Source organism: Pollachius pollachius, assembly GCF_949987615.1.
Source record: "Pollachius pollachius genome assembly, chromosome: 12".
Taxonomy (NCBI): Eukaryota; Metazoa; Chordata; class Actinopteri; order Gadiformes; family Gadidae; genus Pollachius; species Pollachius pollachius.
Genome location: NC_136945.1, coordinates 13,001,463 through 13,016,899, shown reverse-complemented (window position 1 = coordinate 13,016,899; position 15,437 = coordinate 13,001,463). Strand labels below are relative to the sequence as shown.

Sequence of the window (15,437 nt, the reverse complement as noted above, 5' to 3'; positions counted from 1 at the left end):
AAGACTTTTACTAGCAGTCCAGAGGATAACATTTAAAGAGGGTACCTGCATCGCCTCCGGCACGGCTCTGACGTCTGAGCACGGTTCAATTACAATTAGGGCACTTAGCAGACGCTTTTATCCAAAGCGACTTACATCAGTTAATATACACATTGACACACCGACGGCAGAGTCAACCATGCAAGGTGACAGCCAGCTCGTCAGGAGCAGTTAGGGTTAAGTGGCTTGCTCAGGGACACATCAACAATCAGCTAGGAGGAGCTGGGGATCGAACTAGCGACTTTTCGGTTACAAGGCAACTGCTCTACCTCCTGAGCTAAGCCGACTCTCGGCCCCCCTCCCCTGCCCTCTTCTCTCCCCATGTTATTTTTACAGTCCAAGTCTTGCCTTGGCTGTGTGTGAGGGTCTGTGTGGTTTCGGGGTCCTGCTGTGATTCCATCGGTGATATAAGCCCGGAAAGTATGTCGGTAGAAGGGGATGACGACAGCGGAGCGGCTTTGTGTTTACAAGGGGAATGTGGGCTCATTGGAACAGCCAGAGCTTGTTCAGGCTTTAATTATTGTCATTTAGACGATCAGACGCAATGTGCTTCCTATGGAAGAACACATAAATGTGTCATCAAGTGCTCCGTAGTCCAGCCACAGCATGTGGACCTTCCACTCTGCGGGCTGCTTTCCTTAAATAATCTAGTTGCATAAATCTTTTTTTTTTTTTTTTTAGCCTTGCACGCACTATATCTACATCTTCATTCAATAGGATAAAGGAAATACATTTTGAAACGAGATTAAGTCGCTCTGTTTGGGGATTGTCTTCTTAGCGGTTTCTATGTACAGCAGTTGAGTAAGGTCAACATGTTTAGAAAGAGAAGATTGCCTGCTCTTTGTTATATCACAGCGACCAAGGAGTCATTAAACATTCCCCTCAGTCCAATCTAGTATGAAATACCACCACTAGGTGCAAACGACTACATTATGTCTATTCCATTTATAGCGATAATCAACGCATGCTAGTAAACTCAAGCTCAATTTTACGCAATTATAAAGTCTGATACTAATGGCGGAAACTAGCTGTTTTTGGGTCCATTAAGAGTGTCCCCTTAGTGGGTGCCTAATTTAATTTATAGACTGCTATGGTGCAACCATGATTATATCAATAAAAACCTAACAACCTAACATTCAGTTTAACATTCAGTTTAAAATATTTTTCCAAAAACAAACAAAAAAGGTCAATTTACCAGCACAAATGTATCCTTTTCCAGCTGGCTATGTAACAGTCTATGAACTACATTGAACCTAACTTTGTTATTCCTAGCCATAGAAAGCCAAACTATATAATTAGGTAAAAATAAACAGTCTATGTTCGATTTATGCTCATGGATTCAAGGTTCCTACTTTCTCTCAGGATTTATATGTGAGACACAAGGCATTTTTAAATGCATGTTTATGTCACATTCATTGTTTTGTTCATTTCTTAACTGGTGGGCAGTGCAATGGACAAGCTTGTCTGGAGAAATGACCAAGAACAACATTGACTCACATAAGCTCATTTGCTTCATTCTTATGCGAACTAATTTAATTTCAAAGAAATCTGAAACTATCTTTACGTTGTTGATGCTATTCCTTCATTTGTTTCTATTTTTACCTATTCTAGGGCAGTTATATTGGATTTTGTTATACACTGGTGCTTTCTACAGAAGATGTGAACATTGGCATTGTTCGATTGTCATGGTGATGCGGCTCTGGATGGGATGGTTGCCGGTCATAGTTTTAACTTCCTTTTTCTGGGGGAAGACATGGCTGCTGAAATCATAGGCTCCAAAATCGGAAGCCAGGTTGAGAAAAGAGAAAGAAAATATTTTTTTTGTTGCATATTTCACATGTTGACCCCAGTATTGACCTTGGTTTTGCGACGGTCCTTCCCAGGAGACATGGTACTGGCAGGGGGATCCGTCAGCCGAGGCGGTGGTCATGAGTGGGGTGAGATGTTCAGGGACAGAGCTGACCCTGGACCAGTGTCTCCACCACGGGAAGCACCTCAACTGTCCCAAGGGAGGAGGACGCTTCGCTGCCGGGGTGTCCTGCACACAGGGTAACACACACACGCACGCACGCACACGCACACACACACACACACACACACACACACACACACACACACACACACACACACACAATTACAGACTCATACAAATACACATACACACACACATACACGCACACAAAATTACTGACACTTTCCTTGTGGCATGTCCCTTTTTTTTACTGCCTCTACGACACAGTAAACTACATATAACACAATGACAGTAGCCACTAGATGAATAACACAGTAATGGACTGGATACATAATGAGTGATTTCCATATCCCCCTTGTGGGCGAAGTGCACCAACCTTCTAGATTTGATTAGAGGGTTTATTGAGATTCCCACAAATGAATGGAGCAGCAGACACGAGTTTATTGAATAATTCACTCCACATGTTGTGAATATCGCCAAGCACTTCGTCATCCACACAGCCCCAAACATCTCAAAGAAGATTTCTTGGCTTTCCTTGAATGATGTTGAGATCAAGGCAACTAAAATAGTAGCGATTGGCTAATGTTTGATGACATAGAAGATCAAAAATGTTATTTTTGTGTGTGTAAGTTAAGTATCATCTCCATTTAGTATCTAAATCATCATTTACCCCCTTCTCCTCCTCCTCCTCCCCCCCTAGCGGCTCCGGACCTGGTTCTAAATGCCCAGGCGGTGGAGCAGACCACCTACCTGGAGGACAGGCCCATGTACGCACTGCAGTGTGCCCAGGAGGAGCACTGCCTGTCCAGCAGCGCCACTGGAGCCAGCTCCACCTCTTATCGCCGGCTCCTTCGCTTCTCCTCCCAGATCCACAACAACGGACGCTCCGACTTCAGGCCACGTTCGGGACACCAGTCTTGGATCTGGCACGAATGTCACAGGTGAGACACTTACTATATGCTGTGTATCCGGACTAGTATTAAAACACACACACACACACACACACACACATGCACAAGTCTTGTGTTTGGAGAGACATAATAATACATCCCGCTACTAATGTTCAGATGTCTTAATACCTGTGTTTTCCATCGTGACACGCAACCTTCTGACACCACAGCTGGTTGGTTGATAAGGCAAATAAGAAGGTCACAGATATGATAAATAATAAGGTCACAGATACAAGAAGGAACAGTAGTGCTGCAAAGTGTTAAATCACAGTTATTTGTTCTCAGGAAAAATTAGGTATGTGTAAAACCGTGCTGTTCACTGGGTTATAATAATCAATCTAAACAAACCTGTAAACCGTTTACCAAAAAGCCTTTGCCAAATAGTTATCAGGCGTTAGGGTTAGACGTTGTATGTTTCTACCATCTTGACTACACTTGCTGGCCTCCCCATGGGGCTTCAATGATTACAACTCTACTTAACACCTCCTTTCTCGTCCAGGCACTACCACAGCATGGAGGTGTTTACCCACTACGACCTCTTCAGTCTGAACGGTACCAAGATTGCAGAGGGCCACAAGGCCAGCTTCTGTCTAGAAGACAGCCACTGTGAAGAAGGTACCAGAATCTCCCTTCTCTGTTTGTCTCCGTGGATAACAGGGCATAGCCACTCATTCTGTCATAATCAATAAGTGTTGATTATTGTTTAGTGGAAGTTCTTCAAGGACGTTGGTGTCAAGCTTTAGGAAATGGCATAAGGCCAAAGTATTCTGTCCTGTTTCCAAGGTAAACAATGGTCACAATTAGTAACTTGTTTTGTTTAATGTAGCACTTGAGTAAATCCTTAAATCGCAATGATCAACGAGGAGCAGACATGGTTTTAGATCTGATGCATACTTAGAAAACTATGACATTGTTCTAAATTACACACATATGTGCTTCAACCTCAAATCACCTATTTTATTTGTAAAGTGCAAGACCCTCATTGGCCATGTTAACTAAAATGAACCATGGTTCGTCCAAGCAATTTCTTCAATAAGGAAAATATATTGGCCCATGTCTTAGAAATCCTTTCCAACCACACAGTTTGAATCAACTTATTGTGTTCATATTGGATCAAGTAGAAAATATGGGTGTGAATCATTACCTCTTTTTTTTGTGGGGTTTGATCAATGAAAAACCTTTTTTGCGGTGTGGCTTCTATTACTGAAAGACTACAAGATACACTCCTAAGGAACAAATGTGATCGGTTGACAGGTATTCAGAAGAAGTTTGAGTGTGCCAACTTCGGCGCCCAGGGTATCACAACGGGCTGCTGGGACACCTACAGGCACGACATTGACTGTCAGTGGATCGATGTGACGGACGTCAAGCCAGGGGACTTCATCTTCCAGGTGTGCACTAAGCCAAACCTCCTGATAACTCTCACCCGCCAACAAACGCTAATGAGTTAAAGGTGCAGTGTGTATAGAATGAGTATTCAGTTACTGGCTGCAACCTCACTACTAGATGCCACTAAATCCTACAATGCACCTCTAATGAACTAATGAGACATTGGTGGAAATGTCTTTTACTTGATCTTACTTTGCTACAATTTTATTTCATCATCTTATGCCTTATTTATACTTCTTGTTTGATTTATATTTGATAACTTATAAGCCCTCTCTGAACTCTTCAATGTTTTGAAATCCTATAACTGATATATTCTACAAATGAATATTGACTGGTCAGCCCATACCTCTTTTTGTTTACAATAATCTTAGCAGTGACACTCCCAAAACCTCTCCCACTCACACATGTACATTGTGACTTGAATTAGTGAAAAACAAACATTGTGTTCATATTAAATGATAATGTCAAGTTAATTGCTAAAAGCCCTTTTTTCCATACCATTCTATTTTATAAACTTCTAGGTTGTGATCAATCCCAACTTTGAAGTCGCGGAGTCTGACTACAGCAACAACATCATGAAGTGCCGCTGCAGATACGACGGAAACAGGATATGGATGTACAACTGTCATATAGGTATGATTATCACCCTCCAGACCTTTTTCATTTAAACATTATTTACAATTTAAATTACAATCTCAATTACTGTGAAATAAAACGTATTCTATGAAATAAAAAATTATATTTTCTTCCACAATGTATATATTTTATTGAGTGAGATAGACATAACATGTTTGACTCCTTAACATTAGTGTATTTTAATGAACACTTTATTTTTTGGGGATTTGGATTTTTTATGAAATTCAACAATTGACGGATCATTACGCAAAAAGTAAAACCCTCATCGACAACACCTGAACCTGAAAATGTAGTTTGACACAAAACATATGAAAGTAAACAAAACATTGATACTGACAGTGAAAATACTCTAAAGAACCCTTGAGTGATTCTGCTAGACAGGTTTCCACTAGGCTCATGGCAGCGTGGTGTGTGATAGTGAGTTCACTTCACTGCCTCCTCAGCTGGATGAATCCTGAAGTGTCGATGTTGGCAGCTCAGGAAAATGTAATGTGTTAAATGTCACCAGATGTCTGCCAAGTCCTCCTGAAATACAGAACGGCAACGTCGTTATTGACTTATGCTCCGTCTTAAGGAAATATTAAATTATGTCACAAATCAGAATTCCCATGAATATCTAAAGTCTGATGGCAGACAAGCCTGGGGGAAAAATGAACTTTGCATTTATTCGCTTCATATTTGACTCGACCAATAACGTTGCTGGAGGCAGGGATAATTAAGCTTGTAATTGGCAATCACAAATTAGGCCAGCAGAAGTCAATCAAAAAAGTGTCTGTAAAGGTTTTAAATCAACACTGTGTAGTGGCCACTGTAGAAATGGACTAATTAAAATCTGGTTCTGAGCGCTTTATTCACTCCCACTAATGAGTAGAGTATGTTAGTAATGAAACAGGAAATACGTGGTTAGTCCGCCCCTTGCATTTTGGTTTCTGGCCCAGGCTCTGTGCCGTCTCCCCATAGAAGTTCTGCTATAAAATTGTCAGCCGGCTGGATCTGAGATAAATTGTGCTCAATTTGTTTGGAAGACCCCAGCCTTCATGTGTACTCATTACCACCTCATATACTTCCAAACTCCCCCCCCCCCCCTACCCTTCCAGGTGGTTCGCTGAGCTCGGAGACAGAGGAGACATTTCCCGGATTGCTGACCAATCAGCTGTCACACAGGTAGACCAAGGACAGCGGAGAAGCAAACAAAAACAGCAACAGAAGGCTAGGAACAGGACCACGCTGGGGCAGCTAGACCGCAGGAACACTTGAAAACCACTAGAGGGAGCTTTCTTTCCCGCCCCACCCCAGCTACCTTCTGCTTGGTTGTGGATTTTTTGCCTCAGTTCCACCTCTGAGAAATGGAGGATGAACCAGCGAATGAATGAACTGCTAGCTTCATATTTTAAATAACGATTTTTGACCATGCACGCATACAGAAAAATGTGCTTTTATCCTATTTTCTCTTCACTGCACCCACTAAATAATACGGAGTGATGTGGTGCTCGTTTCCAGTCAAACCAAATCACTGCATAGTCCCAATGTCAATCAAGCCAATTTACAAGTCGTTAAGCTTCATGACAAACACCATATTTTTGCACTCGTTTTACGTTCAGAATTTTGTGCAGTATGACATTTTGTGGTGTATCCATAGGAAATAAGTACGATGGATAGAGATATATATATATAAATATATTTAATGATATAGGAAAATCAATTAAATTGATGATCTTAAATGACAAGGACTATAATATGCAATTTTGACACGCAAAGCCACAGACGTCAAGATAAAGCATGCAGGAATGTGTAGTGACCATATTCATTCCGATTTCAAAACGGTCCAATAATTTCCAAAAATAATCTTTAGGTGTCACGCATCAATGGTGCAAGGCAACTATTTTTATTGCCAGTTTTATTATTCCACCATATTCGCTAGTTTTAATTGTAATTTAAATTATCAAATGATATCCAATGGTGGATTTTGCATGGGGTGTATTTGACTTGTATCATTGCTGTTTAGGAATCTTTCTGAATTCGAACATCTGAACAATGTCCATGGGTTTGACTTTCCATCCCATGCATGTACCGATAGAAATGCCTATTTTTTTATTTTGTAAAAGTACAATACCTTTCATCTTAATGTGCCTCCCATCCCCATGGCTTTTCTTTTAAAGTCTACATTTTGTTAAATTATTGCAGACAGGGACTTTGGTGCCATATTTCAGATGTACTGTAAAATAGTTTGTGAAAGTGCCTTGTTTATGCATGTCTATGGTGCTGTGGCGACTCCAGGGCCCCCTTATTGCGCAAGTGTACATTTTACTAGCTGGGTGAGATTGTTATGGATGCATTGTGGGAAATGTGGGAGAACATTACATTTGTAAATAAATAAGCAGACAAAGCAGATCTCAAGTTACTTTTGAGGACATTATTCATTACTAGATGCACCTCATTTTTAACTACTGTCTACATTGAGTCCAGGGTTTGCCTCCTGCTATTTGTCAAATGGGAAAAGTGGAAGATTTTAGTTTTTAATTTTTTTTTGTTTTTCGTTTAACCGACCAGGACCTTAGTGTTAAGTCAGGAGAATGGGCGAGCGGGAGAATTCAGAACAAGTGTGTGGGCGTGCTGACATTTCTGTCCTGTGACTGGTACGAAACCGGGAGCACAGAGCGTAGCTGCTTCATACTTTTCTCTTCTTGCCTGTATTTTGCTTTCCACTCTTCTGCTGGTATTGCAGAATCGTCTAAATAAATGCAGTATGGATAACACCGCAAAAAGTCAGCATTACAGGGTTGGTAGCCTCACCCGTCATCTTCGATGTGTTGTAAACAAAACATTACGACTATCGCTGCATACTTTTTGAGTTACGTCCTGCCTCCTACACCCCTTGCCTTAAGGATACGGAGTATCTCCAATACGTCCGAACCAGTCTGTCTTATCTAATGTTGTGTGTTGCATGTGCGAAGGGGCAGCTCCTGATAATCTCCGGACCTGATTCTCCAGAGTTCATCCGGAGTTCATGTGTGAAAGGCTTATCGAGGCGAGTTGAGATTAGGCTGTCAACCTGTTAGTCCACAATCTCTGTGCTCCTCTTCAGTAACGCTTGACCCGCCCTGTTTGTATCCCCAGAGCCCTGGTGACCATGCGCCTGGCAACAGCCGAGTCAGTCTTGGGACGCTCCTTCACCGGCTGGATGAACTCTTTGGAGAGAAAAACACCAAAACCAAATTAGTCATTAGTCAAGTCATTTATGAGCCTTTGATTAATGATGAACTATACATTAATAAAAACCTTAATATATATATATATATATATATATATATATATATATATATATATATATAGATGGTAAGCCAACCAGCCTATCCAGTGGTCTGTACCAACTGGTAGGCTGATCTATCCATCCATCCTACATCTGTGGGGACAATCCCGCTTCTGATGTCACTGCAGGGCCTATTTGGACATGGCTTGTAATTGCTAATCAACATCACACCTGATTGTAAAATAGGGATCATTTAACATAGCACTTATTAATCAAAACATAATAAATTCATTATGTTTTGTTACTGATAAGTTCATCAGTAACTAAAGGCTTGTAGATTAGTTATGACAGAATTTTATAAAGTGCTACAGAGAGTTACACCGATTTAGGAAAACCCCAGACCGATGGCTAAAAACCAACAAAAAAACCTTGACTAGTCCGTAATGCCCTTTAGATTAATTTGACTAAACCTCATTGTTTTCATATACTAAAAGGGGTGAATGGGATGGGATGAATTTATATAGTGGCCAATATTAACTCGTTTTTTAGTGCTCAGACATCACAAATATAAATGTTTGTCCCACACAGCCAAGTAAAAAAAAGGTGTTGACGTCTTTGACATCATGGAGAAGAAAATGAATCGAATGACAATCACAATACAATCAGTGCATCCTTGAATATTTAAAGATCTTGGAAAGCCGTCCCATCTACCATTTAAATGCCCCCATGTGAAGACCACATCGCCGTCCCCCCACTGCGATCACCTGGTGGTGCGTTACCTGCTCTTTGGCTGGCTTTAGCTTTGGATTGCTGGCTCGCCCGTGAGAGTGTGCGCGTCTTGAGGAGCGGATGGTTGATGCTGAGGGCATGGTGTGCTAGGATAGAGTGAAAGACACTGGAGTCTTTTGGGAGCCATTACGTAAATATAAAGCAGGTGGAGGCCCACCACAGAGACTACATCTCTCACAGATCTGTGAACAGGTATATACTTCATTCATGGTGTTCATGGAGGGGAACCTACCTGCAGTCTCACTGGAGAAAATCGCCAGGGCATGCGTGTCGTCCACCCATGTGATATTCATTCCTCCATCACTGGATGGAACCACAGAATGGGAACATCTTAAACTTACAGCAGTCATGACATGGGTTTTATAAATTGGGATAAATAATTAGCTGTCAAGTACAGCCAACAACGGAATATATCTGAGCTAGGCTAACGGTAACGTAGGACTGAGAACATGAATTAAGGTTTTGAACCCTCTTACCTGTAATCTGTGAAGGCATCGATCAGGTCATCTGTCTTGAACATGGCCGGGAAGCCGTAGATCTCGATCACATGGCCGAATTCCGTAGTATTTATCAACACGTTCTCAAAGAGAGAGTAGTCATTATGGACACACTCAAGGACCACCCCATCAGTTTCCTTCAGCCCTGCGGAAATCTGATTAAGACAGATAATACTGCTCATTAGAAGTAGAAGGTCTACTCACTAAAACAAACGTCAATGCTTTTATGTCCACTTGTTTATTCTTATTCTATCATATTAAACTGGTAAGGTTTAAAATTGCAAACTGATAAATCTGAAAGACAACATCATTCACTCAAAAAGATCAAAATAGTCAATACAAACAGGGTGTAACTCTACTGTACCTCATCGGTTAGTTTAGTTGTAAGCGTTTTCATGTCTTCAGTCAGGTTTGCATCACATGGGGTGGCCATTTCCGTCCCCCTTTCCTCTTTATCACCCTCTTCGGCCTCTTCCTCCAGCTTCGGATTATCCCACGATCTGCCCTGATCCAGTTTCATGCCAGTGAAGTCAGACATGGTCTGCTCAAAAGAGAAGGACCATGTCAAGTGATCCGTCTCGGGCAATGCTGTCTCCAAGTTCCTTAATGGGCTGTTGAAATCACCGCCATGGGTACCGTTGTGGGGCATACTGGAAACATGAGAGGGCATGGCCCTGGGTGTGTCAGTCAAAAGTTTGGATTCCGATGTGGTACTGCAGGAGCTCAAGCTGGCCGGCTCCGGGGCTCTGCCCGGTGCTGGTGGGTCTTGTGGGAAGGACGATCGCTGTCGGGCTGCTACGGGTGTATAGAGAGCCCTATCGGGTCGCTTGGAGGCTCTGGTTCGTCTCCGGCCACGAAATCTGGGCGGAGGATTAACGTGGGCTTTGTCCATGTGTCCACTGTTCCTCGGGGTTAGTGCTGCCTCACCCACAGAACAGCCAGGGTTATTCTCTGGGTCACAAGCATCTTCTACATGGCACCTATAGAGTTCAGGAACAGCATTTAAACCAAAAGTTATGTTGGTGTTATGTTGAAACTACAACATATAATAGTGAAACAAGACACATTAACATTTGGTTAGCATTTGATTACCGTTGCTCTGAAAAGCACACCACCACCCGGCGACTCCAGTCCTCCCCTACTGAGAAGGTGGCCAGTTCTGAGTGGGACGCGCTCGTCTTGTGGATCAAAAAGCGTAGTCGGCTTGGCAACGGTGGAAACACCAAGACACTGACAGAAGAGACAAATAAGTTGTATGTAAACCAGCATTGATATACAGGTCTTATCGACATGTGATACTGCTTTTCATCCTTTGCTGATATAGCTATGTTTAAATAAATTATCGTATGAACTCACTTTTTTCGGGCAAGCCTCTGTTGGTACCCATCAAGTTCATCCAGCACAAGGTGCACAAAGACACTCTCTTGCTTTGGGAGATAACAGCCATCAAAACTGGGAAACGCCAGAGTTGTTATCATAAAGGGAAGGGCAGTTATGAAGATAAAATAAATAACATACAGCAACTTAAGTTCTTGAACGAGATCACGTTTAAAACATCACTCAGTAAAGCACAAGGATATAGTACTGTAGTTATAAGGTTATATGATATGGACTGTACAAGTTAAGGAAACAGAGCGCTTTGCTGCCGGATGGGCAAACCCGACTTCTTCTCCTTGTATATTGAATGATGAGCATCGAGGGCGCCGCCTATAGGGCAAAAAGTGGTACAACATGATGGGCTGATGGGATGCAGTCCACCACAACACATTCACATTAGACTTGGTTGTATGGCTAGAAGTAGTTGCTTAAAGTAAGAAACCGTCAACTGAACTCGTTTTGAACCCTGGAGTTCAAACACTTTGAGAAATTCGATTTTTGGATCTATGGAGGAGGGGGCGTGTCAAAACCCACAGCATTTGTGTGATACTTTTAATACCGTCGTGTATGATAGTGAGCGATGATGTATAAAATAGTCAGCGTAGCGGTATCCTGAGAAGCCTTCACTCAGGGGCAGACATCAGTTTTTGGGACTTGATAGTAATTGCCAAAATGGCTTTACTTTGATTACCATGTTGACGATCCAAGATTACGTCTAAAGCAATTGGAATCAATGGGTCCATTATTAGCGAGGAATTTGCCACTGTCGAGGCATCAAATTGCGGTTTAGAAGCCCATACCTACCCTAAATAACCTATCCAAGTAACGTTACACAGCAAAGATTGTACATTTTAGCATGGAGCGATCACCGGAGCCAAAAATAGTTTGTGGAATAACGCTGTTCGTACAGGTGACCGGAATATCGGCACTTAATATTTAGAAAATACAATACTGACACTTGTTATTTCCTAATGCGGCAGCAATATTTTGCATTGACACATTTGGTAGCATATTGGCCACACATCCTTAACTTCCATCCATCTTGAGTACCCAAACCATCTGGCAGAAAGCATGAAATCCAAGTTTACGTGTGGTCAGGTCACCCCACAACTGCAATTACTGAAACTCAGGCAGCGATTAGTCTTTTTGACTACAGAATACCAACAACCTGAGTTTACCAATTATGAGGTGGCTTAAATTCGTTTTTCCCCATAGTGAAAGTCTAAGAAAGAACGAGCAACTAATGCAACAACATTTGACAGTGTTTTATTTGTCAGGGTGGTGATTGACACATCTCATCGCTGGAGTTGTTTAGTCGAACAGACCGAAGCCCATGTCATCATCAGACTCCTCTGACTCTTCCTTGGCGGCCTCCTTGGCAGGGGCCGCGGCAGCAGCTGGTGCTGCAGCAGCGGCCGCAGCAGCAGGGGCTGCCGCCGCCGCGAAGGCGGTAGGATCAGCCAGGTAGGCCTTGACCTTGGAAAACAACATACGCAAAGTCAGCCACCATTCAAAGTTACAAACTTCGGCATTAAAATGTTCACTTTGGAGCGCATCTGCTCATCAGGGTCATGATATCACAACTTATGTAACCGTTTTCTGTCTGCAGGGAGAAAGACAGAAAAGTGCTTCACACACTTTACAGTAACCTAACCTGTAACAGGTGAGCTTAACTTTCCTGGAACCAAACTTGCAACAGGTGACAGGCACCCTTTTACTGTTTGCCGGGGAAGACAAATGAGCCACCACTCAGGCGTCACTGAAAGATGACCTTACCGGCAACGTTAATATTATGCAGTATGCTACATTACCTTCTCTGCCTGGGGGAAGGAGATGTCAGTCTCCACAGCAACTGCAAGGACCCTCTTGTAGCCATTGATGATAGAGTGGGGGATGGAGGCCAGAGTTGGGTAGCCGATCTCCAGACACACGCTAGCAATGTTCCTCACGCCCTGAGAAGAAAAACATTTGTAAAACTCACATTGCAGTTTCAAGTGCAGGTTGGGGTGCAATACCTTTCCTATGAAAGACAAGCCACACAACCTAAAGTTTTATTGTTTGACACCAACACCCCTGCTTATCTTGGGATGTAGACCAGCAGGAATAGAAGGCAACAAGTTGTTTTGTGCAGGGGGAACGACAGAACAGCACTACACAAGCTGTACTGTAACTTATCCTGCATCCAGTAATAACCATGTAGTTTTATTACTTTATTTACACAATGGCTAAAGACAAGACTATGTAGGCTGAACTGAAGTCTCACCTCCAAGAAGCGGGTGTGCAGGGCTGCCTCTGTGATGTCAAGCACCTCAGGGCTGTAAACACTGCCATTGTCATACACCTGCTGGATGATCAGACCGTACGAGAAGGGCGAGATGTTCAGCATGTTGAGGAGCGTGGCCTCACTGGCACCAACCTTGTCACCGGTCTTGATCAAGCCAACGTCACTCTAGGAATGAGAAACAATGAAAATGTTAAGATTGCAGAAACACAATAGCAAATCTCAAGAATACATTATAAATCACTCAATAACTCACCAAGATCTCAATGGTACCCCTGGAGATCTTTGTGGTGATACCCAAAGCCTGGAAGAAAGATGTCTTCTCTGGGCCCAGACCAGTATTCTGGGCTGGCACAACCACCTCACATGGGGCAATGGCTCCGGCACGGGCAGCTGCAGGCACCTGTTTTAATGATAAAATATATATATGATATACATGGTCTTTTTTTTACCAGATTAAAGCTTTTACGAAGGCTTAACTTAGACTAATATTATTTGGACATTGGAGAAAGTTGGCATGTCTCACCTTGTTGCACAGCAGCAGGTCCCTGACCTCGACCAGATCTTCCTTGGTGAAGACAAATCCTACGTTTCCCTTGATGTGGGGCAGGAGCCTAAGACAAATATAGCCATTAGCTACTTGGAAGTCTAAACTTGGTGAAGACTGAATTGGTTGCACATACATGAATAGCCAAGTTATTGTTTGAAACCAAGCGTCCCTGCTTATCAGGGGATGTAGACAAGCAAGAATAGATGGTAACAATTTGCTTTACGCAGGGGGAACGACAGCACAGCACTACACAAGCTGCTCTGTAACTTATCCTGCTAAAATCAGTTATGTTTAGAGGATAAACGAAGTGTCCATAACTGACTTCCAACTCACTTCTCCAGGGCTGGGTTGTTCTCCAGATGTCCACGGATGGCTTTGCGCATCATGGTGTTTTTACCCATGAGCACGACAGCCTTTCCGCGCAGAGACAGACGGATGGTCTGCATTTGCTTGGAGCCAACGTTGTCGGCGCCGACGATGAAACATTTTGGGTAGTCATCCAAAAGTTGCTGCAGAAAAAAAATAGGTAAACAATAAGCTTATGGGATACAAATTGGAGGTACGCGCATACATGCAAGTAACCCGCGATAGACGGCGACACTTCTAAATTCAAGTCTGAAATAGCGTCAACCTCAAGCGACTAACGTTAGGTCTTGGTGGCTACGCATCAAAGGACTAGCAATTAACACCACATTTAAATTGCGATTCAATCAACATGTCAAATCATACTGCATCTATACATGACCAACGTTCATTTTTGAGTAACCACGAAACACGCCAACGTCCGCTCATACGCATTAGCTGCTTTATAGATGTACTTACGATGATTTTGACGAAGTAGCCAGACTTCCATGCGGCCCTGTCTTCCCTGGGCATCTTTGCAGTGCTTCCAAGGATCGCTTAACAGCTGGTTTAAAGACGAGGGTGATATCTGCAACGGAATGACACGTCAGGTTATACTTCACATCCCACAGTCGATTAACCACGATTGGCGTGGGAACAAGCACCCAAGACGTGTAGGCCACGAGCACATGTTTATAGCTTCTATGCTAGGCTAGTTAGCGCACAACTATTAAGTCGAGGCCTGATTAGAAAAAAATGGAAAGTCTAGCGCCTAGGCAGACAAAACGGACGCCTCTAACACCCTAACATGAGAATATAACAAGTACAAGTGGGAGATTTTTATAATGTTGCCACAAGAGTGAATCATGATGTGAAGGTAATAGTCGCTACCTCGCGATAGGGTCGCGTGAAGAGAGAGAACAAAAACGGAAGCGCAAGGGATATAAGGACCTAAGATAACCAATCACGATGCAGTAGTGGGCGTCCTTACGCAGTCCATTGGAAGGATAATCAGTCAATCACTCCCAGTGGCCTTTATTTTTTTTTTATTCAGAACAAGATTATTCTTTATTCATATTATACAGTATGCCGTTATGCGTTCAGATCCCTGATTGGTCCAACTTGCGAAATTCATATATTGCAGACACATATTGCTTTGAATCGGAGACAGTTGCGCACTGCAGACGGGACAAGAAAATACCCCAGCAATGCCATGACTTCATGGTCAGCATGCAATTAAGTGATTATAAATTTCATTAAATCATCAAATAAACAGATGTTGAATGCAGAATTTAATTATCTATCTATATATCTATATATCCATATCCAGACTACCTATATACTCCAGTCCAGTTGGTGGCGGTA

General features: G+C 42.6%; 3 protein-coding genes across 3 annotated transcripts in view; 1 reads left to right on the top strand and 2 right to left on the bottom strand.

Moving 5' to 3' along the window:
- Window positions 1-8,071, top strand: part of loxl2a (lysyl oxidase-like 2a) — a 29,239-nt gene extending 21,168 nt beyond the window's left edge. The window contains exons 9-14 of the mRNA XM_079747315.1: window positions 1,923-2,088; window positions 2,712-2,952; window positions 3,461-3,576; window positions 4,216-4,352; window positions 4,872-4,983; window positions 6,084-8,071. Of these exons, the coding sequence (XP_079603441.1) occupies window positions 1,923-2,088; window positions 2,712-2,952; window positions 3,461-3,576; window positions 4,216-4,352; window positions 4,872-4,983; window positions 6,084-6,154 (843 nt within the window). The 3' untranslated portion in view covers window positions 6,155-8,071. The remainder of the gene's footprint in view (window positions 1-1,922; window positions 2,089-2,711; window positions 2,953-3,460; window positions 3,577-4,215; window positions 4,353-4,871; window positions 4,984-6,083) is intronic.
- Window positions 5,155-11,171, bottom strand: r3hcc1 (R3H domain and coiled-coil containing 1). Its single transcript, XM_079747316.1, has 8 exons — window positions 10,879-11,171; window positions 10,615-10,752; window positions 9,887-10,502; window positions 9,502-9,677; window positions 9,258-9,328; window positions 9,016-9,111; window positions 8,039-8,174; window positions 5,155-5,511 (listed from the first exon to the last, which is right to left on the bottom strand). Exons 1-7 carry the CDS (start codon window positions 10,998-11,000, stop codon window positions 8,068-8,070), a joined length of 1,326 nt encoding a protein of 441 aa, XP_079603442.1. The 5' UTR covers window positions 11,001-11,171; the 3' UTR covers window positions 5,155-5,511; window positions 8,039-8,067.
- A 978-nt stretch (window positions 11,172-12,149) lies between these two features.
- rplp0 (ribosomal protein, large, P0) lies at window positions 12,150-14,994 on the bottom strand. The gene is made up of 8 exons (XM_079748718.1): window positions 14,964-14,994; window positions 14,553-14,661; window positions 14,064-14,239; window positions 13,707-13,794; window positions 13,437-13,583; window positions 13,163-13,348; window positions 12,711-12,851; window positions 12,150-12,375 (listed from the first exon to the last, which is right to left on the bottom strand). The coding sequence occupies exons 2-8, from the start codon at window positions 14,604-14,606 to the stop codon at window positions 12,211-12,213; spliced, it is 957 nt and encodes a 318-aa protein (XP_079604844.1). The 5' UTR covers window positions 14,607-14,661; window positions 14,964-14,994; the 3' UTR covers window positions 12,150-12,210.
- Between the last annotated feature and the right edge of the window lie 443 nt (window positions 14,995-15,437).

Excerpts from the sequence above, each read along its gene's own strand:
- r3hcc1 (XM_079747316.1), bottom strand. The coding sequence starts at position 11,000 with ATGATAACAACTCTGGCGTTTCCCAGTTTTGATGGCTGTTATCTCCCA. Across the intron at positions 10,753-10,878 it reads CAGAGGCTTGCCCGAAAAAA|TGTCTTGGTGTTTCCACCGT; the intron begins GTGAGTTCATAC and ends CTCTTCTGTCAG. Across the intron at positions 8,175-9,015 it reads TAAAGCCAGCCAAAGAGCAG|AGTTCATCCAGCCGGTGAAG; the intron begins GTAACGCACCAC and ends TTCTCTCCAAAG.
- rplp0 (XM_079748718.1), bottom strand. The coding sequence starts at position 14,606 with ATGCCCAGGGAAGACAGGGCCGCATGGAAGTCTGGCTACTTCGTCAAA. Across the intron at positions 14,240-14,552 it reads GCTACTTCGTCAAAATCATC|CAACTTTTGGATGACTACCC; the intron begins GTAAGTACATCT and ends TTTTTTCTGCAG. Across the intron at positions 13,584-13,706 it reads ACCTGCTGCTGTGCAACAAG|GTGCCTGCAGCTGCCCGTGC; the intron begins GTGAGACATGCC and ends TCATTAAAACAG.